Source organism: Sinohyriopsis cumingii, chromosome 4 (genome assembly GCF_028554795.1).
Source record: "Sinohyriopsis cumingii isolate HCF-2022 chromosome 4, ASM2855479v2, whole genome shotgun sequence".
In the NCBI taxonomy this organism is placed as follows: Eukaryota; Metazoa; Mollusca; class Bivalvia; order Unionida; family Unionidae; genus Sinohyriopsis; species Sinohyriopsis cumingii.
This window is the reverse complement of record NC_142964.1, coordinates 47865345-47891214: the sequence shown is the minus strand read 5'-3', so window position 1 is coordinate 47891214 and position 25870 is coordinate 47865345. Positions and strand designations below refer to the sequence as shown.

The 25870-nt window shown below is 41.7% G+C and overlaps 2 protein-coding genes across 2 annotated transcripts in view; one reads left to right on the top strand and one right to left on the bottom strand.

Moving 5' to 3' along the window:
• Positions 1-25870, bottom strand: part of LOC149801114 (uncharacterized) — a 226401-nt gene that overhangs the window by 110616 nt on the left and 89915 nt on the right. The window lies entirely within an intron of this gene.
• LOC149801115 (uncharacterized) overlaps positions 24355-25870 on the top strand; it is a 31280-nt gene continuing 29764 nt past the window's right edge. Inside the window, exons 1-2 of the mRNA XM_089955142.1 lie at positions 24355-24460; positions 25284-25361. Coding sequence (XP_089811268.1) covers positions 25325-25361 — 37 coding nt within the window. The 5' untranslated portion in view covers positions 24355-24460; positions 25284-25324. The remainder of the gene's footprint in view (positions 24461-25283; positions 25362-25870) is intronic.

Below are 25870 nucleotides of genomic sequence, written 5' to 3'. Positions count from 1 at the left end.
ATTATAAGTTTTAACATTCTATTTATAAACTTGCTATATCACAAGTTACACAAATTGCACCTTCCAAAATCATGACTATAATGTAGCATCAAGTACGTTGCAAGTTAGAATCAAGGAAGTTAGCATAAAATAATGCCTCATTATGACAACAAATGGCGCTGTGACACGTCGATTTCTTACAATACGACTGCTCCCCTGCCCCTAGCAACAAGAGGTTATACAACTTTACGGCATGTTTGGGCGTCTTATTTAAAATATCAATCGAATTATATTAGCAGCTGATGTCTCAGAGTATTAACATTCGGAAGAGAAGCACAAAACAAATTAAATGTATCAAACTGTATACAATTAGATATATTAAAACAACGTTATATTTCCGCTGAACCTTTCCACCCCATTTTATTTGAACATTTTGTCTGTTTAATTTACCGCTGCCGCACGGTGGCAGAATAGGGTAGCCGCTTACAAGCAGGATTTAAGGCCCTAATTTGTTTATATATTCTCATTTACAATGTTATCAGTATAGAGCATATTTATTGTTTTAGAATGTAGTGCAAATTCTGCTTTTTGTAGCAGTAAAGACCTCGCAAGGTTTGAGCAAATTGTAAATAATTGCACCTGGAGGCCTTACTTTTATTTCTTCTTTATTCACGAGAGAGAGAGAGAGAGAGAGAGAGTACATTACAGAGATGAGGATTATGTCGATTCTCTCAACCCTATGTAATTAAATTGTACTGTTAATCTGCAGTTTACAATGGCAGTTTATATATATATATATATATATATATATATATATATATATATATATATATATATATATATATATATATATATATATATATATATATATATATATATATATATATATATATATATATATATATATATATATATATATATATATATATATATATATATATATATATATATATATATATATATATATATATATATAACAAGATGTAAGGTAAATAGTGAAGTTATACATAATTCTTCTATATGTATTGCATGGATGATTATGCAATAGCCAGCAAGTATTCTCACTAGTTGTCTGTGAAGAGTATGTCATATCTCCAATTTCATTTTAAATCTCGAATTCCATTACAGTATCAAGAGGCAAATGACTTGAAACAAGGACATCACATTCAAAGCTTATATGCTACAAAAATAGGAACTTATTTCATTACATAAGAAAAGAAATTCTAAGAGTATGAAATCTATTTTCTGTATGTAAACACAAAGAACACATCCATACTATTATGAAATTCTTTATTTAGACAGATATAAAACTGGAAACTACATTTTTATATTATTTAAAACCGTATTCATCCATATATATATATATATATAGCGATATTTATAGTACAGATAAGATGACTGATTGTATGGTACCTCACTGATATAACATCATACTCCTTTGGTAGCAATAATAAAAATATAATATACTGAATATAAATAACATTGCTACCGCTACCAGTAACCAGCTCAATTTGTTTGTATTATTACTGCTACAGTACAGTACTAAACGTGCTTGATACATTTTGATATGAAATTAATGTAGTAGTTAAAAAGATTAATACAAATGTTTGCATGTATCTTCTACAGATGTGATTGTTTTCTGTTAGAAGATTAAGACACCCACCTACCCACATAATTCTCTAAAAACCTTGGAAAGTTTTTAAGGCTACCGACAGTTCAGGCTGTTGTAACATCCACCCCCACCCCTACCACCACCCCACATAAACATCATCATTTGTCTGTGATTTTATCATTATCTAATCCTGTATAAAATATAAGTTAATATTGTCATGACACATACAATATCAGCACAATACACAATGCAATAACGCAACATGAATACATAAAACCAATATACAGTCGTATGTTAAACTTTTCATAGGAGTTATGAGAGAAAAAAAGTTTAATTTAAACCGGCTCTCATAAAAACAATATTGTTAGATGAATTAGTCTGAAGAAAAAAAATGTTATTATACAGGTAGGCAATTATAAGAAATAAATACCTGGATTGTATTGTTACATTGTTCTCATAGATTTATTTGCCAATCCCTTTTGTTTTTCACTTTCACATGAATAAAACATGAATGAAGACAAGCTTTTCACACAATCTGGCTTTTGCATTAGACATTCACTCATCATTGCAAATTCTGAGGAATTAAAACTGCAAATTCTGGATTGGTCAAGACACATTACATTTTGTATACCACATACATTTGTAAATTATGACTCAGGTTATATTCGCGAGTGTCTGTTTCAAGAATTAATCCCCAAAAACGTTTCATTACTGGATCTGTATTCAATATATACACCGTAAAAAATACCCACTTTGTGGAGGATTTATTTTGCGAACAAAAACAAAAGTTGTTTGCACTTGCTATGAGCAAAAATCCATGAAACGGATTAAATTTTATTTGCTAATTTGTTATTTCTGATACTTTGACCTTCACAAAACTATTATATTTTTGAACCTGAGATGAAATTTTAAATTTGGTCTCTTATCCCTAATATATATATATGCCCTGGAACAATGGATAAAGTAAATTCCATAATTTAAATGTTATAATCACTCAGGAGAGAGAGAGAGAGAGAGAGAGAGAGAGAGAGAGAGAGAGAGAGAGAGAAGTAGTGAAGGGGGATCCTATAGCCTCAATGGGAATTAGCATTACAGACCCCCTTGGGAACATATAGCCTCAATGGAAATTTAACATGGAGAAAAATCGTGGGAACATATAGCCTCAATGGGAATTTAACATAGAGAAAAATCGTGGGACGATATAGCCTCAAGAGGAATTGAACATGGGAATTGGGACTGTATAGCGTCAAAGGAATTTAAACAGGGTGGGACTGTATAGCGTCAAGGGAAATTGAACATGGGATTTTTTTTTTTAAAAAAAATTAAAAAAGGGGTAGGCAATGGAAAGGCTATCTCTTTTCGAGAAATATGGCTGGCCCTGAAAAGGGCCTTTGGGTTTTCTTCTTCTGCTTCTAATTTCTTCTTTTCCTCCACCAACTTCTTATTTTATCTCCAACACTCTTTCTCTTCTTCCCTTTCTTTTTTTTCTTCTCCTCCTCTTCTTTCTTCTTCTCTTCCTCCTCATCTTTCTTCCTCTTTTCATTTTCTTCTTCTTTTTCAATTTTTTCGTTCCATTTGCGTATTCTTATTCTTTCCTCTTCATCCTCCTTCTCCTCCTTTATCTCTTTCATGACACCACTAATCTTGTCCTTTGCTTTTCTTAAGTTATTAATTTCCATCTTTACACGATGGGGACTATAGGAATAATGGTCTTCAACGAGTCTTATTAGCATCTGTTCCATTATTCCTAAGTTGTCTAAAACGTCTTGCAAGGTTTGTATTTTGTCCATTTGGTTTGACGCCATCTTCTTTTTATTCTTTGCAGAATGGTTTGAACGACGAATACTGTGGGTTCTTATACTTAAAGCGCGTACGTGAAGGAAAACATCCCCCTAAAAACATAAAATGGATCTTACCTAGATCATGACCAAACAACGCGCGGACGTGAAGGAAAACATCCCCTACTTTTTCATTTCATATAATATAACCCAAACTATACTCTCCACATTTGCTAAGAAACAATAAAGAAACCCATAATCTACTATTCGCACAAACATACCTTTACTCTTACAAACACAAACACACAAACACATACCCTCACATTTTTTTAAAAAAGAGTTAGTGTTTATATACACACTACTCTACCTACACACATTGGCAAATTAATAGTTATTTCTTTTCTAGAGTATTGGGTAGCCCTGAAAAGGGCTGTTGGTTTTTTTGAACTCCTGATGCACCTATCTAATGGTTGCACCTTCCTGGCCTGGCGCCACACACGCATCTTCTTCCCCAGTCTTCTTTCACCTTTCTTCTGGGGAGCGCAGAGGGAGGATGATTCGCTTCAACACCCCAATCCTCTGTCTCGGGAATATTGAACGACATCCTCTCTTCTCTTTTCTTTTCCTCTTCTTCCCTCTCTCTTCTCTCCTCCTCTTCTTTCTTCATTCTTGCTTCTTCTACGATAGCCTCCGCTGATAGTTCGTTTACTATGCGCCTGGCATATTCCAGGTGCATCTGGAGTTCTAGCAGCTTCACAATCCTTGTATTCATTGTCTTCTGTTAACAGGTCGACGATGGGCCCAACTGACGATTAGTTTTTAATTTATACTGAAAGCGCGGACGTGAAGGAAAACATCCCCCTAAAAACATAAAATTCATCTTACCTAGATCATGACCAAAAACAACAACAACGCGCGGACCTAAAAGAAACACTCACTCACTTTTATGCTACCCATCACTATTTTAAATTTTTTTTCATAAATCACTTCAATAGACTATCCACATACGCAAAGCAATCCAATCTAACCCCAAATATACACCTCAAACACCAAAAAAGACATCATTTTAATCTACTATCCACACCAACTTACGTGAGCTCTTACAAACACAAACACACAAACACACAAACACATACCCTCACATTTTTTATAAAAGAGTTAGTGTTTATATTCACACTACCCTACCTACACACATTGGCAAATCGATCGTTATTTCTTTTCTAGAGTATTGGGTAGCCCTGAAAAGGGCTGTTTTTTTGTTTGCTATGGCATTCTTTTTTTAGTTTCTAAGAATGCGATGTCCTCTGATTATAGACTTTCTGGCAATAGGTCTGCTTCTTCGGAAAGAGAAGAAGAACTCTTTGGTGTCGATACGGCAATCGACAAAGCCTCTGTCAGGTTCAGGTTGCTGCTGCTGCTGCTGTTGTTGTTGTTGCTGTTGCTGCTGTTTTTGAAGTCTGTACTTCTCTGTCCATTCTTCTTTCTCCCTGTTCACTTCTTCTCTGAAGAGCTCTTCTATCAGGTCTTCAGTGACTTTTAGCATTCTCACGTTCTCTATTTCTTCTGGCTTCGGTATCAGACTGTGTCTGACCCTATGCAAATTCACGTAGGCTTCGTTGAGCTTAGCTAGTTTGGAGCACATCTTCGTTGGAGGATGAGTCGACAATGAATGGTTAGACTGGAAACAAACCGGTTCTTAAAGTCAAAGCGCGGACGTGAAGGAAAACATCCCCCACACGGTTTTCGAGCCGCAACGTTCATGAGAGGGATAGTAAGAAATGAAAGAGCATCAATTCAACATTCTTATAGCTAAACAAAAGACAAAAGCATTTTTTCAAAACACAACATTTTTTATTCAAAAATCACTTAACACTAAACAACAACTCTAACATTTTTAACAATAATCCAACAATATAACATCAAACAATTTTTTCAAATCACAAACATTTTTTTCTCAATGGACAATCTACTTTAAACAGGGCTGACAACGTTGTGAATGAAATTGTGATTTCCACTGTTGGAAATCATTAGGCCATTGATGGACACTACGTTTCCTAGCTTGAGACAAAAGATAAGCATAATGGTCACAAAACCATCGATCTACTTTCACATCGTTTCTAGCAGAAGAACGAGGATCAAAATGAGTCACTAAATGTTCTAAGGAATAGCCCAGGCTGCGATGATGCAGAAAATACACACAGTACTGTCCACACACCAAGGAATCTGTGCCTTGTAATTTCACATTATTGAATCGGGTAGTCTGAGCATTTCTTCTCATAAAGTCAATGATATCGTCTTCCAAAGGGGGCAATCCATACGAATCGAAATATTCCACACATCCTTCTTGAGGAAAGTAAACGGCTACCCAGTGGGTTCCTGGGAGATGACTGTCGTCCGTGTTGATCACGTAAGCTTGATGGTCTTTAGGTTTGCGATGAGGGAGTTCATCTTTAGCACAGACGACAGGATTCCAAGAAGCCGTATACGAACTGTGGTTCAAAAGGTAATAAAGTTCCCAGGTATCCATTGATTTGTGTGTTTTTTTTCTTCACAGGTAATAATAAGTTGTCAATTCGATCCTGACTTTTTGCTTGAAAATGTCTGACGAATAAACGGTTATTCGTTCTGTTTCCTCACTCTGATTCAGGAGAGCTTCGATACGATGGATCTCTTGAGTGGTTAATGGTGGACAAGAATGTTCACGCAAGTCTTTATACCACTGGTGCAACACGTCTTTGTTCGAGATGAGACTCCAAGCTTCGTCCAGATACTCGTCCAATTTTTCTTCTTGACTCAACATCAGGCATTTATCGTGTTGAATTTGACTGGGATGATCGTTTTGACATCCATAACAATTTTTCTTGATCAATTCCGTCATTTTATCGACCAAGTGTTTGGCAAAACAGGAGACTAAATGCGCTTCTTGTTCTGGCCATCGGGACTTCATCATGATCACTTCTTCTTCTTTTTCCACGGTCTCCTTACATTCCATGTCCAAAGTTTCTCCACTAGGTAAAGAGGGATAACAGTCTTCCATGGCTTCTAGTAATCTAGAATGACTTCTCTCAAACTATTGATTTCTATGGTATTATCAAATTCGGCATACAGGATGACGTTCACCGTTACATCAGGGTCTCGGTTTGCAAACTGAATTTCCACACGAATTTGGCCGGATTTTATAGGGTGGAAATGTCCCTCGTCGCTGCCTTGGTCTGGAGTGAAATCGAAAGCCCACAAAGCATAACCTCCTGCGTAATCCTCGTACGTAATGCCGTGACTGGTGTTGGTTCCTAACTGGCCGGTGGCTTCGTACAGGGACAAGTACGATCTCAAGTAATTCTTCTTCTCAAAGTCAGGTTCGAAAGGTCGGGTACACAAGGTCTTGCCATCGCGACTGACTTCGATCTTGGACACGCCAAAGTGTTGAAAGTAGAAAGGATTTTTTTCGACAGCTCCGTTGAAGGCTGTATTCTCGACGATACCAACGATTAAACGTTTGGGTAGCTGTCGTTGGAACAGATGATCTTCGATCATGGATCGCTGTCCCTTGGGAATGGTGAACGTTTTCACTTCCACGCGTCGTATGGGATACTTGGCGGTCGTTCTGCTCAACGTCTGACTGATGTCGTTTCCCACTTTAGGTAACACTTCCACACGGCGTACGTAGAGCCTGGCTTCCTCGATGACAGTTTTGCAAACAGTAGTACCTATCAAATGGAAAGCGGCACTGCTACGATTCAGTCTCAGGCGAACATTCACCCCGTTTAGCAAATATTTCTCTTGCAACCACATGTCCAGATGTAAACGATCCATCAGTTCTAAACTTTGTCCGTTTTTGATTTTGTCTCTTGGTTCTACAAATCCGTCATTATTTGGTGTTTTGCTTGCATCGGTTTCGAATCTTTCAAGCTGGCCTGCTTCGTCAGCTTCCCATAGCACACAGGCATTGAGATGAGTGTTCTTGGCATCTATTCCGTACGTCAAGAGATTTTCCAGGTACGCTCGATAAGGGTAAGTATCCATGCTGCTGCTGACCAGTTTGTTGTTCAAGTACAAGTCCACTCCGCTAAACAAGGAATGCATGAAATTGTTGACGGGAGCTATTACCTCATCGCCATCTAGGGTCGAATTGTCCTCATCGACAACTTTGACTTTCAAGTACAAGTAACTGCTATTCAGATCGATGTAATCTTCGGGCTGTCCTTTGATTTCAAACTCGATGGGAGCTGAGGCTGTCAATGAGGAGACGGGGTGAAATTCCACCCACTGGGATTCTTGCATCGTCATCATGGTGGGGGGCATGGCAAACAGATCCAGTTCTGTCTTGGAACAGGCGCATGACTCTCGGTGCATCATTTTTTGTTCTGTTCTTTCTCAATAATCGAAAACGTCTAAGTCTCGAACGGTTCTTCTTTTCTTGGCCTTTCTCGCTTGAAGTCTCTTTCTGCCTTGTCCTTGCTGAATGCCTGACTCGGTAGCGTGCAGGGCATTTATAGGTGTGTCTCGTCGGCCCAAAATGTCTTTGCCCGTTTGCAGCAAGACATTTTTGCCTGCCCTCATGAAGGCTTCTTTAGGGTTTTGTTTGTCGATGATAACATTTTGGAGAAATTCTTTGCCTTGTGTCAGTGCCGCATCTTTCAAGGCGTGCAATCCGCGTGTCACCATCGGTTTCAACACCGGAGCCACCGAACGAAAGGCCGATTTTAACATGTCTCCTAGACCGTGTCCTCGCTGTCGAGCAACCCCTCGGTACACTGGATACATGACTTACTTACGAGTCGTGAGAAAACCGTTTTCGAAAATGGAGTTTCACCGTGACTTTTCCTTTGGTGAATGGAATATTTTGTCCCAAATCTCCTTTTATAGTAATGTTGACCGTGTCCAAATACGACTTGCTGACAGGCAAATAGTGAGGATGGACAAATTCGCGGTGGACGTGGTAAGTGTTTCCACCTTCCTCGTCAGCGTTTGCGGCAGAATCCACTTTGAAAGGAATGACACGCAGTAACGGCACGGAGGTGTGTCCCACCACGCTGTATTCCACCACATCAGAGTACACAAACATCAAATTCAGTCCTTGGTTCAGTTCTACCGGGGTACGAAAATACTTGGCAAAAGAATCGTTGTCGTAAATGACTGGTAATTCGGGTTGTGTTTTTTGTTCTACTTTCTTCCTCAGCTCCATGTCACCGCCCAACATGTCAAACAATTCAGGACAAAATAAGAAAGACATGATTTTGGGACCCTCAGGAAATTTTATCAGGAAGCGACGAGCTGTTTTGTGGTACTCCAGGGTGACACTTTTTTTGACACTTTCCAAAGCTTTCAGAAACACACCATTAAACCTGGTGGCTATGGTGTTGACCAAATGTTGACCACTAAAATAATAGCCTGGGGGAATGAACAAGTGATAGGTGGTCCACTTTAGATTTGGTGTACGGGTTTTCTTGTCATATTTGCTATGGGTATCCATCCACTGTTGCATTTGCTCGTCATGAACTTCCACATCAAATTTATTTTGATTGGGAAGGACATTGAGGACTTGGGTCGGGTGAATCATTTCTACTAAAGCCACTTCCCAATGGGCTTCGTGATCTAACTGGATGGCCTGAGGTAATTTAGCCGTGTAACAGCACAACGTGTTGTGGGGAAACACCTCCATGGAACTGTCACTGGGTAAGGTTAAGTAAAATTGGTTTTCGTGACTCATAATTCCAGAGTTCTGTGGCTGTCCGAGGGGATATTACTGGACGTCAGAGGCGTGTCTACGTCTAGAATGGGGTTCTGGTTGTGGTTTGAGTGGTGACTGGCACTGGCACTGGACACAACGTTCCCGTTCGAGGAGAATTTCAGGGAGGGATTGGGAAGCAGGTAACCGATGCAACTGCTCAATAAAATGGTCCACAATTGTTTGTCTCCTTGTTGCAAACTCAAATTGGCAATGGCTGCCCCGATGACACAATACACCACGAAGATTTGGCAGAAAAAGACGATTTGCGTTTTAGGCACACGTTCTCCACACCACACCCACAAGGGTTGTTTTTGTAAATCTTGCACAGAAGAACTAGGTGAAGAAGGAGTGGTCGACGTAGCTGCGTCTGTTGTGTGAAAGGGCATGATGGTCACTTCTTTTTATAGTCGATGACTTGCGAAGCGTCGATCCAAGAATCAAAACTGGGTGGATATCCTTTCCAACGTACTTTGACTTCTTTGACACGTCGTTTGCCCACTTTACGGGTTCTGCGTTCGAGAATGCTTTCGATGTCGTACACGTCGTCTTCTTTTTTGGTGACACGTTGTAACTCGGGCAAATAAAACGTTCCTTTGAGCACTTCTCCGTTCATGTCTTCCAATTTATAGACGGTAGGATGACGGCCATGCACTCGTCCAGTGACACGAAACAATTCGGTCGTCCAGTAAGGTAAGTAACCTTTGTCGAAAGTGCGTTTGGTTTTGCCAATGCGCACCCAATCTCCTACGGTCAACTCTTCACTTTTCTTGGGGACAGCCCTCGTCGGGACGTACCGAACAGACGCTCAAACACCAACACTTCGTTCTCGGGTGTCACGTCTTGCGGGGCACGTCCGACGCTTCGATGGTAAGATTGGTTGTACGCTTGCACCAGGTGCGGTAAGATGTCGATGTACTTCAGAGTGTGGTGATGCGTAAAATATTTCCACATGCGTTCTTTCAAAGTGCGTTGAAAACGTTCCACGATGCTGGCTTTGGTTTCGGGATTCTCGGTGGTAAAAAAATGAATGTCACGTTTCTTTAATTCTTTTTGGAAAGCTTGGTTCAGAAATTCGGTGCCTTTGTCCGTTTGCCATCGAAGAGGGTGACGACCGCTTTGTTTCAACACCCGTTGTAAGGTTCGCACTAACTCGCTGCTCGATTTGGAAGTCAAGGGCACGACCCAGGCAAATTTGGAAAAGACGTCGATGACACAAAACAAATATTTGTAGCCACGATTGTAGCTGGCCAAATGAGAGACATCGGCTAAATCGGCTTGCCATTGATGATCGATGCCTTCCACTCGGGTGCGACTTCTGGCAAACTTGCGTCGAATGGGTTTGTGTAAAGTGTAGGCAGCTTGTTCTTGTAACCATCGTTGTACTTGAGGTAAACGGAGACTTTTCAGTCGAGTTTTGGCAGCACGATACAATTTTTGAACTCCTGCGTAACCTGCAGGATGCGAGGGGTCGTAGTAAATGCTGGCTAAGACTTTTTCCATTTTTTGTGTTTGTGTGTTAATAAGGCACCCACTCTTGGAAGAGGCTACTCTTTTTCTCTTGGGGTATTTTCTTGGATTGCAATGCTTTGCGTGTGCGGCCAGCAATAGGTGTCGAAGAGGAGGAGGATGTCTGAGCGGGGGATATCGGTTCTTGTTTCACTTCTGTCTTCACTTCTGTCTTCACTTTCTTTTTCTCTTGTGAGGAAGAAGGGGTGGCCATCATCTTTTTAATCCATCCAATTCTGGAGGTAGGTGGTGTTGTTAACTTGCGTACTTTTTCTGGTGGAGTTTGAAACCCTTCCTCTTCTTCTCCTTTTTCTGTCTTGGTCACGGGTACTGGTGGTACTGGTACTGGTACTGGTACTGGTGATGGTGCTGGACTTTTCATCAAGGTCTTAAAATCTTTCAGAGTGGGTAGAGCTGTTTCGTCTAAAGCTTTCTGGTGAAAGAGTTGCAGTCGTTGCAAGAGTTGACCGTACTTTTGCGATTTTTCTGTTTCGGACAAATCTTGGCGATCCATCAAGGACTGCAATTCGTGTTGTAACTGGGACATCTCGCTCAAATGGGGATTGGGAGGTAAATGCGGGGTGCGTTGTTCTTGCCACCGATGGTATTCCATCCATCGTTTGTAAGGCACTAAAGCTAGTTTTCGTCCTTCCATGGGGTTGTCAGGGGTCGATTCTGAGATCTTGGGACTTTCGAAGGCCTTTTTATCTTGCTCCGACTAGTCCTCCCAACATGGTTCCCAAGACTCCTTTCAGTATGGGGTCTAACAACAGAGGCAAAATGCCTCCACGTTGCACTAACATCTTTTTTTTTTGACGAATGGGAATTTTCTTTCGAACCATTTGGCGAAGAACGTGACGATGTTTGCTTAAGCATTGTTTCTGGTGTTTGGACAAAGGGATCGTGCCTTTCAAAACGTTCAAACAACATTCGCACACGGTATCGATGACCTCTTTGGAGGCCGTTTGAATGAGTTTTTTTCGTAGGGGTGGAGAAGCTTTGGACAGGACAGATAACATGTCTCCGTGTTTGGCTAAACGTGGTGGCAGTCCTTTCCTTTTCTTTCCTTGGGGTTTTCTGGAGGGTGACATCTTTGAGTCTTTAGGAGCACCTAAAAACACTGATACCCTACTCGGTCACAGGCCTTTTTTATACTGGAACGCGTCGCCACTGATTGTCTTTACGGCGTATCAGTTTGAGGACAGGCATGACACGTCGTGCAGGGGTACGTAACGGACTAAATCGAGCCAGTTCTTGCTTGGACAAATCCAGTAAACTTTGTAACATGCCCGATCTTTCATGGACTTTGATTTTGGGAGAAGGTACTTTGTGAGCAGCAGCCACTGCCGCTAAATTGGAGGGTCCTGCCACTGGGGAAGTTCTTTTGGGGGTCATCAACGGAGAAGTTCTTGGTGTGATCAACGTCTCCAAGTACTCTTCAGTTCCTGGTGACATCAACGGAGAAGTGGATAAACGTGAGGCTGCCGGAGACGCAGTCACCGCTGTGGCAGGTCGTGGTTTGCGAGTGTAAGGTTGCGTCCTGGCCGAAGTGCCTCTCTTGCGACTAGTTTTCTTCTGTGGACTTTTCTTTTTCTGGGGACTTTTTCTCTGTTTCTTTTTCTAGGGGCTTCTTTTCTTTTTCCGGGGTGGTGGTGTCTGGTAAGAGGAGGGTCCTGCCACTGGAGAAGTTCTTTTTGGGGACCTGGTCTTTTTCTCTTTCTTCTTGGGGCTTCGTTGGACTTTTGTCTTGGGGATAACTTTGGGGGCATTAGGATCCCATCTTAAGAGTGAGCGAATGATGACCCCTCCTAAAGTACCGCTCCCTCCAGGTTTCAAAATGATTTGTTTTTTGGTTTGAGTGTCGATGCGGGGATCAGCCAGTTGGACCAAAGCGACTTTGTTTCGATCGAAAAAGCGTTGGGTTTGATGAGGAATCTGAATGATTCCTTGGAGTAATTGACGTGCCGTCACCGTGAACCATCGTAAGACTTCTTTGAGACTAGCTTCTAAGACACGAGCTCGTGTTTGTGGATCTTTTTCTCGACTGATGCCATACAAGGCACGAATCAATTTGACGGGAAGATGCGACTGAAGGGACGTCATGTTCACACTGTGTGAGGCAAACGAGAAAGGGTCTGAGGTTTTTATAGATTTTTTTATGGGGAGTGAAATGAAGTCGAGGACGGAGACGTGTACAGGACAGGCCCTCCGTCTTGGCACCAGTGGTGAAACAAGTGGGTACGAAATCGCAAATCCTCGGGGGTCGTAGGTTTCAAATCGACGAGTAAATAGGCGTGTGGCGTTTGAGTGGCATCGTCGTACGCCTGAGTCAGCCAAGGCGTTCCTAACTGTTTGGCTAAGACTTGCACTTGCGATTTATCTCGAGGGCTTTTAAACAAGACCACGTAATGCGCATTGAGACTGATGGTGCGATGGGCTTTACTTTGTTGAAACAAATTTTGGGTGATGTAAATGACACTGGCATTACGGTGATGCCCTTTGCGCGTGAACCACAGTTTAATTTCTTCTTCGTCTTCTCCTAACATGTCGTCGAAAATGACCAAATGGGTTTGACGGGAGTCAGAGACGATGCCGTCGTCTTCTTTAGGAATGCCTTCCACAAACACGATGGAATCGCCTTGACTTTCTCGCAAGAGGCTGTACGCCGATTGCCACTCTTTGTAACACCACATGATCCGTTGAGGGGGCCGATCGATCAAATGATGTTTATGTTCGATCAAACGTTTGACGAATTCGGTTTTGCCTGAACCGCTAGGTCCAGCAATGAGCATGTTAAAGGGATGGCGAAGATACAAAGCCTCCCAACTGGCACGATCTAAGTGTTCGTCGATGACTTTGACAGTAGAGGAAGAGGGAGCAGAGACAGCAGAGGTAGCCATGGTGTGAGAAATGTCACTTGTGACACAAAAACAAACAAGACAAGAGTTTATATACTTTTTCAGAACACGTTTATTGAATGTTTTTTTTTTCAAACATGAATACGAAAGACAAAAATACATAAAAGCCAAAGGCTTAAGTACAAGGATAAAAGGCACATGATAACGATGAACGTGGAATAAACACAAGTGTCTGTACAACATGTTTTGGGTAATGTTCTAACCAGTTCTCTAGTAAGGGGTAAGGTCACACAAGTGTCCTCCCGAAAGGGTCTTTCAGGTCTGTCCACGACAGTCCTGTCCTGAGTGACGGGTTCTTCTGGCACCGTCACTAACACGGGTTGAAAAGTAACTTTTTTCCTTGAACAACTCTCGTGCATACTGGGCCACTTCTTGGGTCCAAGCCTCAAAACCCCATTCTTTCCAGGCACGGACATCTGTCCAATGGGGATGTAAGTCACAAGCTACACACACATCGTCATACACGTCTTGGGTAGCTAAAAGTTGACGAATCTTTTTTTCCTGTTGAGGTTGAGAAGTATCCAGATGAAAACGCAAGGCTTTGAGCAAAAGGAGTTTTTCGTGACCATTTAAGGCCATTGAGGTGGTAAGTACTGATCGTAAAGAGTCCACAAAGAATCGGCTGGTAAACGAAATCCCAAAAAACAAGTCACTAAGACACACACCACTTGTCGTCCCAAATTGAATGGATAAAGTTCTTGTAATAATTGATGGTAATGATCCACGGTTTGAATATGGTCATTGAGTTCCTTCCACGGAATCTGTTGGATGACATGTGACATAAACCGTGGCATGGCAGCCTGTTTTTATATTCTCTTTTTTTTGGATGCAATACACGTACTTTCTAGCCAGAGATCTTCGTTCTCCAGTAGGGAATCTAAATCTTGCATACTGTAACCGAAACGTCAGAGTTCGTTTAGGTGTTTCCTCTTCCGCTAAGCAGATTCCACGTAAAATATGTTTGTAATCCTTTAACTTGTCTTCCTCAATGCGTTGCACTAGGTGAATCTCGAAGTAACCATAATCATGAACATGTCGATCATTAGCGACCTCAAAGTTTTGAACAATGTCTGACCATTGAAAGAATTTCTGACGAATCAATTCTCTTATACCATTCAGGTACCAGTGGTTAAAGATCTGGTGACGTATCGGATGCAATTGTTCTTTACGTTTGACTTGTATTTTGACCAGCTCTCGGTAAATGCATTCTCTCAATTCCACAGGCAAGGCACGAATGTTCTCTAGCAAAGTATCCATGAATAGGTCATACTAAATCCTCCTTGGTCTGACACAAGAAATGTACTGTTTGCACAAACATGGTTTTAATTCATTGTCGAATCTAAATCGTTTCACCACTAATTTACACATTACAATTCGTTCAGAAGTTTCCTCTTTCACCAAGTTGACATTGCGTGAAAGATGTTGGTAATTCGTTAACTCTTCCTCTGGAATTCGATGCAGTACGTTTACAATGTAGTAGATAGAATCGTCCATACCAAACCATTCCTTTTTATAACCAGGAGGTCGTTGATCAATGTCTGTCCAATGGAACACTTTCAACTCAATCAGTCCTTGTATAGCCTGAAGGTACCAGTGGTTCAAACACCGGTGACGTAACGGATGCAATTGTTCTTTACGTTTCACTTGTATTTTGACCAGCTCTCGGTAAATGCATTCTCTCAATTCCACAGGCAAGGCACGAATGTTCTCTAGCAAAGTATCCATGAACAGATTATTATGGTAAGAAGTTACTTCAATGTCTCGGTCCCACTAAGGGTAAGTAATGACAATTCGGTGACCATCGAGCATGTTCTACGTAGGCCGAATCTTGCGGTTCCCAGTGGTGAAGTGACACACCGCAACTGAAGCACTTGACTTTATCTCCTTCGCCCAAGTAGAAAAATCCGGCTCTGGCTAATTCTTCGGGGGTCGGTCCTCCCAGATATTTAGGTCATTTTCCTTTGAACGATTGAAGACGATTTTCAAAGTCACAGTATTCCGACAAACGCACAGGAAACGAATATTCGTTTTTCACAGGTTCGTTTCGATGACGGTTGGGTGACAGGAACAGGAGTTTGCTCAGGGCTGGATGACATCCGTAGGGGGGTAGACGTGAAGGTGAACATTCCCCTTTAAACCCGGTAAAATGTCTAAGAGGACGAGCGGCATCGCTTTCGCATCCCTCAGGTTTGACACGCACAGCATCACTTTCCATGACAGGGGCAGTGAGAACAAAGTTCCCATGATGCTTTACGGCATCGCTCAGGTCACAACGTACAGCATCGTACACATCGCAAGGCTCACAATTGCACTCGTCTGCAAACTCCGTTACGCAGTTACAATGGTAACCACATGGACAATCGCAGTTTCCTTCCGGACATTTTCCGTCGCAATGCCTGGGTCTTATCCATCCAGTATTAGTCACACTAGAGGAAGATACAACTTTTTTACAATCCCCAAACTGGAACGATGTCTCTTTCAAAGTATTCATCTTGTTCGCTCGGTCTTGGTAGTCACAATGGACTATCGATCTTGCCTAGGGTTCCTTTTTTATATACAGACCAATACCGACGTGACCGTACGGCAACGTAAAGTGATTGGGAAGTCGCACTCGCTTCTGGTATACAATTTGATAGACTTTTTCCAAGGGTCGACTGACGATGTGGTGAGTGGGTAAACGTACAATCTTGTTCGGCTGGTAGGTGGTCACTTTAAAGTTTCCATCCTCTCCCGATTGCAAGGCTTCTTTCAATACCCCAAAGTTGACCACTCGACTGGTACGATAATTCAGAGTCAGTCCTTTCACTTTGCACGTCGTGTGCACTTCTCCTTGTTTGTCCCGGTATTCGTAGCCGTAATTTTTGGGACCGCCACTGACGAAACTTAGAATCTTGTCGTCGGGATGCTCGTCTGTCCAGGCTCCTAAACGGTCTCCTTCGATGTTAGGGTGATGTTGAATCGGGTGATGGATGTAAATGCAACTGTCCGTGTCAAAGTACAGGACGCGTTCTTCTAACAGTTCTAAAGCTTCGTACAATTTTAAGCGAGCATGGGCTGTCACGTAAGCCGCAATGATGACATTTCCAAAAGGGTCGTCTTGTACAAAGTCCAGATCTTCTTCGTAATTGACCAAGATTAAATTCTCTCGAACGACGTCCACGTGTTTCATGTATTTGGTTTTGTCGTGAATCATCTGGAAGTAGCGGGAAGGTTCTGTCAAATATTCCGTCTTGGGTAAACACGGTCGTTGTGCCATTTTACCCCACAAGCAATTTAACATCATTTGGCAAACGATCGCCTGCCTTCGTTTTTCTCGATGTGGTCTAAAGTGATGCCTTCTTGTTCGTAGTATTTCTCTTTGAATTGTATTTGGTCTTCGGGAGTGTGACACCAGGAAGGATAGCCGCTGGCTTCTTGCTTCAGTTTCAAAAAGGCATCCACGTAGTCTGCGAAAATGCCTTTCTGCGTGGGGTCACCCTTGTGGTATTGTTGTGTCTTGGGAAAGTGACAAATTTCGTACACTTCTAACAGTTGGTATCCCATGTCCAGAGCTTTGAACAATTCTACGCTGACCCAGGTTCCCGTCAAGGCCCGTTCTTCCTGGCTGTGATGGCAAGGTTGGTCTTGGTTGCACGTTTCGGCACAAGTACGGCACAAGGGAAACATCAGTTTGCCTTGACAATGGTGAGGTAAGACGGGATGGTATAGGTTCGTGGGAGGCAAAACCTTGCACTTGATCAAGCCTTCGTATTGTCGAATGTTTTTCAGGTCGATGTGTTCCGTCAGCAATTGCGGGTGCCCTTCAGGAAAGCGACAATATTTGCACACGTAGGGATACAGCGAACACACGTCCAAGTATTTGATTTCTTCTCCTTTCTCTTCGTCGGCTCGGTACAGCAAACAGGTGGCATTGGTCCTTCCTCCGTACAAACTATCCCTCGGGTTCAGCGGGTCCATGAACTGGTAACTTTCCACGAGGCGTTTAAACTCGGGATCGGTTTTCAAACGGTGATCGTACTCGTGTTCCCACATTTCCACCACTTGGTATCCTTGCTGTTCTAACTTTAGGCGTCGCTGACAAGTGTCCTGGTACAAGTCGTCCATGGTTCGTTGCAAAAACTGATTTTTAGTGCCACGGTCAGGGTAACAGACAGGACATCCGTGAAATAAGCAACCGTTAAACTCGTACACGATCTTGGGGTTTTCTAAGTCCCAGCCATCGACCGAATACGTTCCGATGGTCTTTTCGCCCCCTCCGTTGCGGGCATGCTGAATCCACTTGTCTTCCTTGTCGCACAAGTAATGTAACCAACGTAAGGCTTTGACCGAGTATTGACGTTTGACAAAGTGGGTCGTTTGAGGACTGATGACAGCCACAGTCTTTTCAGGCATGAATCGTTGGCGGTACACTAAGGAACACGCTTTGGCAATGGTGCAAGCTTCTTTCAAAGGATCGACCCCTCCGTGTTCCATGAACAGTTCTCGAAATTTTCCACAGCAACGCCGTAAAATGTCCACGTCGGAACGACAATACTTTAGCATTTCTTCCTGAAAGTCGAAAGGGTCCGAGGCGTGAGCCTGGTACCAAGCGTAGAAAGCTTCTCGTTGTTCGGTACGCATGTTGTCGGGGTCGTAATAGTGAGCCTCAGGCAAATGGGGTAGAACGGCGTGTTGATTGGCTTCCGTATTGAAAAAGTGTGGAAAGTACCCTTTAGCCATTTCTGTCATTCCAAACGTTTTAGGCATTCGACTCAAAGGCATGGCCAAGTAACTCATCGAATCTTTAAACTGCACTTGTCCCACTTGCATGAAAATGATTTTGGCTCCGTTCAAAGTGACTTTAGGACGCTCGGTGCCTTGTTCCGTACAGTACCTCAAAAGAAACTGTCCATCGTATCCGGAGAAATTGTGAGCCATCACCGTGGCATGACGATGACAATCTCCGTAACGTTCGATGTCCTCTTGGCTCCACGTCTTGTCGACGGGGTCTAAGACCCATTGGGCAAAATCGGCTAACGTGTTCGGCCCTCGAAAGATTTTTTCACGCCCTCCGGGAATCTTGCTGCAATGAGGGCAATGACTGAAGATAGGTTCTTGAATGCACTTCTCGCACGCTCGATGAGCCACGCAGAAATTAGGAATGTGAATGCCGGTTTCTTGCATGCATTCGAAATCGAAAAAGATGAAATTGCCTTTCTTCTTGTGACCGTCCTCTTTCTCTGGTGGGGGTTGGTATTTTTGCACGTAACATTGGTGTTCCAAGTCCACGATGTGGTGACAAATGTGACATTTTTTCTTTCCTGAACATACGTGTGCCTTGGTATTGTTGGTACGTATGACTTGTTCACACGTAGAGCACAATCTCAGCAGTTGACAAGCGCATTTCTTCTGTGAACCTTGCGTCTTCAAATGTTGTTGGTAACAGGTACGGCTGACAAACGTGCGCAGACAAGTTGAACAAGGCACTGGTTCTTCGCTCAGACAGGGTGAAGAGGCCAAACATCCTGTGCATTTCGATCCACAATGCTTGTGTTGCTCTCGATTATTATAACCATGGTCACATTTCTCACAGTAATAACCGTATCCCAGGAATCCGGTGATACTGGTAATGGTATCGAAATGGTCATCGTGATGATAAACATGAATGTATTTTCCGTCCTTAAAATCTTGCCCTCGAAACAACAGAGGCCCGCGCACTTCTTGAGGGTACACTTTCAAGGTGTGTCGTGGAGCTAGGGCATCTTGCAATTTTTGCATCTCAGGAATGCCACAGGGTGTGTCTTTGGACAGGCCAGCTTGTTTCAACAGGAGTTCTGCTTCGTTTCGTTGTTTGGCTCTGTCCGATTGTCGAATAGTTTTCCAGGTTCTTTTCCATTCTGTCGTGTCGTTCTTGTTGGCATAGGTTCGTCCCACCACGATGGCACGGGCTAAACACATCTGGTCATGAGGATTGTGAATTTGGACAAGGCTACGCTTAATGCTGCGAAGGTCGTTCACCAATAACATCTTTTTGCGTCCGGTCCCTTGAGGAGGAGAGACGTGGGTCATGTCCAATGTGGCTTTTCCATCGGTGATGTCAAACTGGTCATTAGATTGTTGCACGTGTTGAATCTTGTCCATGACTTTGGAAGCGGTCAATTCTGCAGGGGTGCTAAACTCGATCCAAACAGGGGATTTCAAACCGTCGTGTTGTATGGAAAGTCTCAAGCGATCGTCTTCTTTGGGTTGACATTGTTGCTTGAGTGCAGTGAGCAAAGAATCCCACACCCCAGTGATAAACACTTCTGCTTTCTCTAACGGCACTTCAGCCTTGAAATCTTTAAACTTCACCGTGTATTTGTAAGCCGTGGTTCTAAATTTTCTAGAGGAGCGCTTTTCCGTCTCTCGAATGGAATAGTACTTTTCAGGGTTGACTAAGGGTGGTGAACTTTGTTTAGAGGGTTCGGATTCTGGTTCACTCATGTCCTCTTCAAAATCACTGGCATGAATTTGTGCCAAGATTTCAGCCCTGGTACGAGGCGATAGATCACGTTTCTGCCTCTTACTTTCTTCTTCTTTCTTCTCGAATGAATTAGATCGTTTCATCTTGAAAGCAAAAAGTCAAATGACTCAAGTTCAAACACCATGAGCTACTTTATAGTCATAGCAGACCAGCGTATATAAAAGGGTGTGTGTCTTGTCCTTTCACTATTCATTTCACTCTCAAGCCGAGCACAACGATGGAAGAGACTAACCAGATGGAACGTTTCGTCAGAGCTTTGCGAGGGGTCATTAGAAAATTCTCTTCAGACCAGCCTACGGACTACTCTCCTTCCTTTAGAGATAAAAGTCAAGATACTTGCTATATCTGTCAGAAGAAAGGGCATTGGTCTTCAGAGTGTCCAGACCGTCAAAAAAGAACAAAAACAGGGGCTAAAAAAGACAAAAGTCAAGATACCTGTTATTATTGTAAAGAAAAAGGACATTGGTCTCCAGATTGCCCAAAAAAGAAACAAGAGGAGTCAGAAGAAAAGAGGGATTCTTCAGAGGAAGAAGAGGAAGAAAAAAGACAATTCTATTTACAAGAGGCAAAGAAACAGGAGAAGAAGAAAAGAAGAAGGGAAGAAAATGAGGAAAAGACGGTGAAGAAATTCAAAAAACAGAGAGACTAAACAAGGAGACAGAAGAAGTCATTGAACTTTTAATTAAAGTGTTGTGTTGTGAATTGTGAATTGGATTGTAACAATGGATAAAAGAATAAATGAATGATATAAGGTAAGTGTCTTTGAGTTTTGATTTTAAAAATAAGAAGCTACACTCACGCACTCATACAAAGACACGTACTATAGGGGTAAAATGAGTGGGTTTTTCTCGAGTTATTGGCAAATTGAAATTGTATTTCTTTTCGAGAAATGTGGGTGGCCCTGAAAAGGGCCATTTTCTTCATGGTGTAGGGGTGAGTTTAAGCAATCAATTTTAACTGCCTTAAGCCTTTGCCACGGCCAAGGCCTACTTCTGGACTGCGTAATGTTGATGATGATGATAATGATTGGGTTGAAATCACTAAGGGTGGTACGGTAGGCTTAGTCACAGGGTTGACGTGTTTGGCTCGGGAAGGTCGTATTCTCTTCGGTCGTAATAAAGAAGTCTGATACATTTGTTTCAGACTTCTTAACTCCGCTAAAATGTCCAACAGTACCGTGACCGTTTCATTTTCACCCTCTTGTTTCTTTGCTGCTACTTCTTCTTGCTGTTGTTGCTGTTGTTTTTTTCTTACCGCTTCTTCTTGCTGCTGTTGCTGTAGGAGAAAAGCCTGTTCCGCTTCCTTTTGTCGTTGTATAAATTTCTCCAATTCTTCTTTCTGTCTCTGTCTAAAATTCTCCACTTGCGGTAATGAAGAAGGTAACGAAGGTTCCGGAACAAATTCTTGCGAGGAGAGAAAATCCACAAAATCCCAATTCACCTCTTCTGAAAGTAAGTCCGGGTTCCCTTGGGCAGTCTCCCCTGTTGGTGCAGCCCAATGGATCGTTTTCTGAGTTTCCGTCATGTTGAATCACTGTCGCATAGATTGACTGTACACAAGTGCTAGCGAATCTATATAGACTACGTGACGTCACAGACTGCTCTCTTCGGATTGGATGCGGGCTGACTGAATTTTGTAACGCGTGTTCGGATTGGTGAATGAACTCAATCCGTTTCAATCCTTCCTGTACCTATAAATAAGCGCAGTTCACTGCATTGATTCACCTGTTCTCGGCGCCTCAACATGTGGACCGATGTGCACTCTTCAACGCTTGTGTCAACGATGATGCTCAGGACGGACATGCTCATGTATGTCCGATCCAAGTGGACCGTTGTCCACAGGACCACCAGCAGTTTGTGGATACGAAGAGTCTACATAGAGAGACAAGGTTGCCTCAAGAGGACTCTGATGTATGGCCCTGCTGTAAGACGCAGCTTGAGGAAAAGAAGATGCCACAAATGCCCTTTATGTTAAGGGCATATTAACATAAACCCAAAGGCCCTTTTCAGGGCCAGCCATATTTCTCGAAAAGAGATAGCCTTTCCATTGCCTACCCCTTTTTTAATTTTTTTTAAAAAAAAAAATCCCATGTTCAATTTCCCTTGACGCTATACAGTCCCACCCTGTTTAAATTCCTTTGACGCTATACAGTCCCAATTCCCATGTTCAATTCCTCTTGAGGCTATATCGTCCCACGATTTTTCTCTATGTTAAATTCCCATTGAGGATATATGTTCCCACGATTTTTCTCCATGTTAAATTTCCATTGAGGCTATATGTTCCCAAGGGGGTCTGTAATGCTAATTCCCATTGAGGCTATAGGATCCCCCTTCACTACTGAGAGAGATTCATAAGTAAGTTAGTTTCCTCACAGAATAATAGAAGCCACTAGCCAAATTCTGACTGCAGTTTTAAGATGTCTGAGCAGAAGGTAACATTTACTTTATAAGCATGCAAGTCATTTTAATGTGAGTTATAGGCCCCCAAATACTATTCCTCAAAGACGTCACAAGACTGGATTTTAGAAATTAAAGCCACACAAGTACCAGTTTGTTACTTTGTGACAAATGAGGTCATTATAAGAAAATGGAGACACCTGATGTCCCTGCTGGTGATGAGCGTTCAGTGAGCAATCATATTGTTGTTCCTATGTCATATAAACAGGAAATGCATAGCCTAGCCCATAAAACTCCTTAAGCTGGTCATTTTGGTGTCAATTAGAATTACCACAAGATCCTGAATCATTTCTATTTGCCGCAAAGTTATGTTCATAAGTACCATAGATCTTGTCACACTTGTCAAATGGTAGGAAATCCCAGTCAGAAGATATCTAAGGCACATCTGCAACCTATTCCTGCATTAGGCCATTCGACAAGCCATTTAACAGAACAATGGTAGATTGTCGGTTCTTTACCTAATGCCAAGTCAAGCAACGAATACTTGTTGGTCTATTCCTTTGAAGAATATTAAAGCAAAAACTGTTCTAAAAGTTTAGGCAATGTTTTTAACACTTGTCTGCCAATCCCTTTTGTTTTTCACTTTCACATGAATAAAACATGAATTGGAACCAGACTAGAAATGGTAGTCCGAGTTTCCTCTGATCCTTGCCATCCCATTTTTTATTTTTGGACATTTATGTTGGGGAGTAGGGTCAGAGTCCACAGCCTATCGAAAAGTTGGCATTCGCCGACACCATTTGGTGTCGGGATGGGGTAGCCGCTTTCTAGCCGGCGTAGCAAACTTTAACGAACTTTCATCGAGACATATCTGCATGAAATCGATAGGAACATGATTTATTTTCTCAAAAAGCGTGAGCATAGCATTCGTCATGTCTTTAATTTGCCGACAGACGAGACGAAAATACAGCGTTACTGAAATTTGACCTGGAGCTCGCCATTTGCATTCCGTGTCACATGACTACACTATTTATCTTTTGTTTGTAGTTAGTATTTACTGCTCACTGCTCAATCAAATGTGTTTAAGATATTAGAAATTATCCATAAATAGCTCTCTTTTAAGTGCAAAATGGAAAACACATGTACGCACTTATAGGTCAAATTGAAAACCACACAACATAGACCCTGAATGCGCCGCCAGATTAAGAACCATGATTTTGATTCTTCTGATTACTCCTAACAAACGACATAGACCCAGATCTGTAAAATGCATTGTGCAACGGCATATCTGAGTCTGTGAAGTTTGGAGGTGGCCTTGACGAACATTTAAGATAATACATACTGTATATTAATCACAAAGAATGTTATTACAATCCAAGGCAGCGGGGTGCAATCACATGCGCCTGGTTTTTACGGGATGCACATTAGTTTCATTAGTCTTGAATGCTGTTCTAATTGTAAATGTAATCGAACCGGTCATACAAATGATGTTGGTCTGGCTGTTACCTGTAATGCAGTAAGATACATGTACTGGGGAAGACTGGTACAATCCCATTTTTTGTTTTTTTTTTGTTTACAGAAAATCGTTGTAGTTTGTAAGAGAAACCCAACAGAGCACGAATCCTGTTCTCTACAATATGTATGTGGTGTATCAAATTTATGTTCGACCTAAAATATCATATGTTAGCAAAACACGAATAGGGCGCATTATGAGGGGCGTCCAAAGGGGAAAAAAGGAATTTGAGGTACATTTTAAGAAGAATTTAGATACTATATGACATTATTGTGGATGGACAAGTATCCTGCTCTCCATATTTCTAGAAAGAAACAAAAACATTAAATAAAACTAAATAATAACCAAGAGACCCTTAAAGGATAATAGATATTTTTTCCTATTGCAAAATACCTATTGCAAAACACCCCCATCCCGAACTTTACTAGGCCTCTTCCTAGTAAACCGGTGAGATCACACCTTTCTCATTTGCTATTAATGTTTCAGGAGGACCAAGAATTATATTGCCGATATAAAGAGAAAAAGGTAAGTTTACGAAAATTCTTACATTTCCAAAATGTACTTCATTTTTATAGATGTAAAACGGAAATTCATTTGCTTGTATAAACGATCACCAATTAAAAAGATGTTGTTTTCATAATGATATACAGGAGTACAATGAGAATGATGTAATTTCACATTCGGCTTCCAGCCATATTTGTCTGTATTTAGAGATATATAGAAGCGTTGATTGGTCCACTGAGGTTAATTTCAAACATAACGGAAAAAAGGCGTTGTTAATCCAACCTAGGCCGCTTGATCTGGACTAGGTTAGTTGACAAAGACACAGTGTCCTGGTGGCAACTGTATTGCCCATAAAATACTCAAACAGTAGACAACTGTGTTAAATGTTTAATTATTTTACGCTTGGTATAAAATATCTGGCATAAAATTGAAAATAGTCTCGAAAGCGACTAAACATGATGCAAAATCCCCAATTTTGAAAATAAAAAGTGTTCAATTGCATTACTTTGGACATGACGATTATATTCAGATAAAATCATCTAAGGTACATAGATATAACAGAAGTGAGCTATACAGGTTCTGACCGGAGCACAAATTTGTCAGGAAAATGTTATTATAATGATAAAACGTGTGCCTAAAAACTATTGTCGAATATAATACTAATTGCATAGGACATATATCTGATTTGTAGTCTGATCTAGAGGCTCGGTGGCTGCTTTGTGTATCTTTTACAAACAGATGTCGCAGTGGGATACATTAGAGATTAAACTTGATCGCTTTCCCGCCATGTTAGAAATTTGTAAATTTGCGTCAGTGAAATAGACATATTTCTATATTTTTACAGATATACGAGTCTAATTTGTCCATTGGGGCAACTGTATTAAAATGAATACCAACATGAGTGTCCGTGATGACCGCTTCAGTAAGTATGATGAATTTTGAAAACAAAACAAACCAACAACAAACAAAAAAAAAAAAAAAAAAAAACAAGAAAAAACCCCCCAAGAAACCCCACAAGGATATTGCAACCTTTAGTGTAACAAATTGTCATCGAGGAATAATGACCACCTAATGAAGCGTTTAATTCCCATCAAGTAATAATAATTACCTTAAGTGGGTGTTTCTTGGAACATATTCTTATCACTTAATAATGACTACCTCACGGTGGCGTTTAGTTGTTGTTGTTCTTATGGGGTTTGACGCAATTTTTCGGTACATGATAGGCTATATATGGAGGCCAGTATGACTGGTGGAAGAAGACTCCTGGAACACACCAGGACGAACCACCGATCCAGAGAAGCTACTGTCAAGCTTTCTCATGTACCCGCATTGACCGAGCTCGAGACTCGAACCCATACAGCAGAGATATTGCAGTGATCTTGAGCTGTGTGCGCTTTAGACCACTCGGCCCCATTGAGGCGTTTAGTGTAA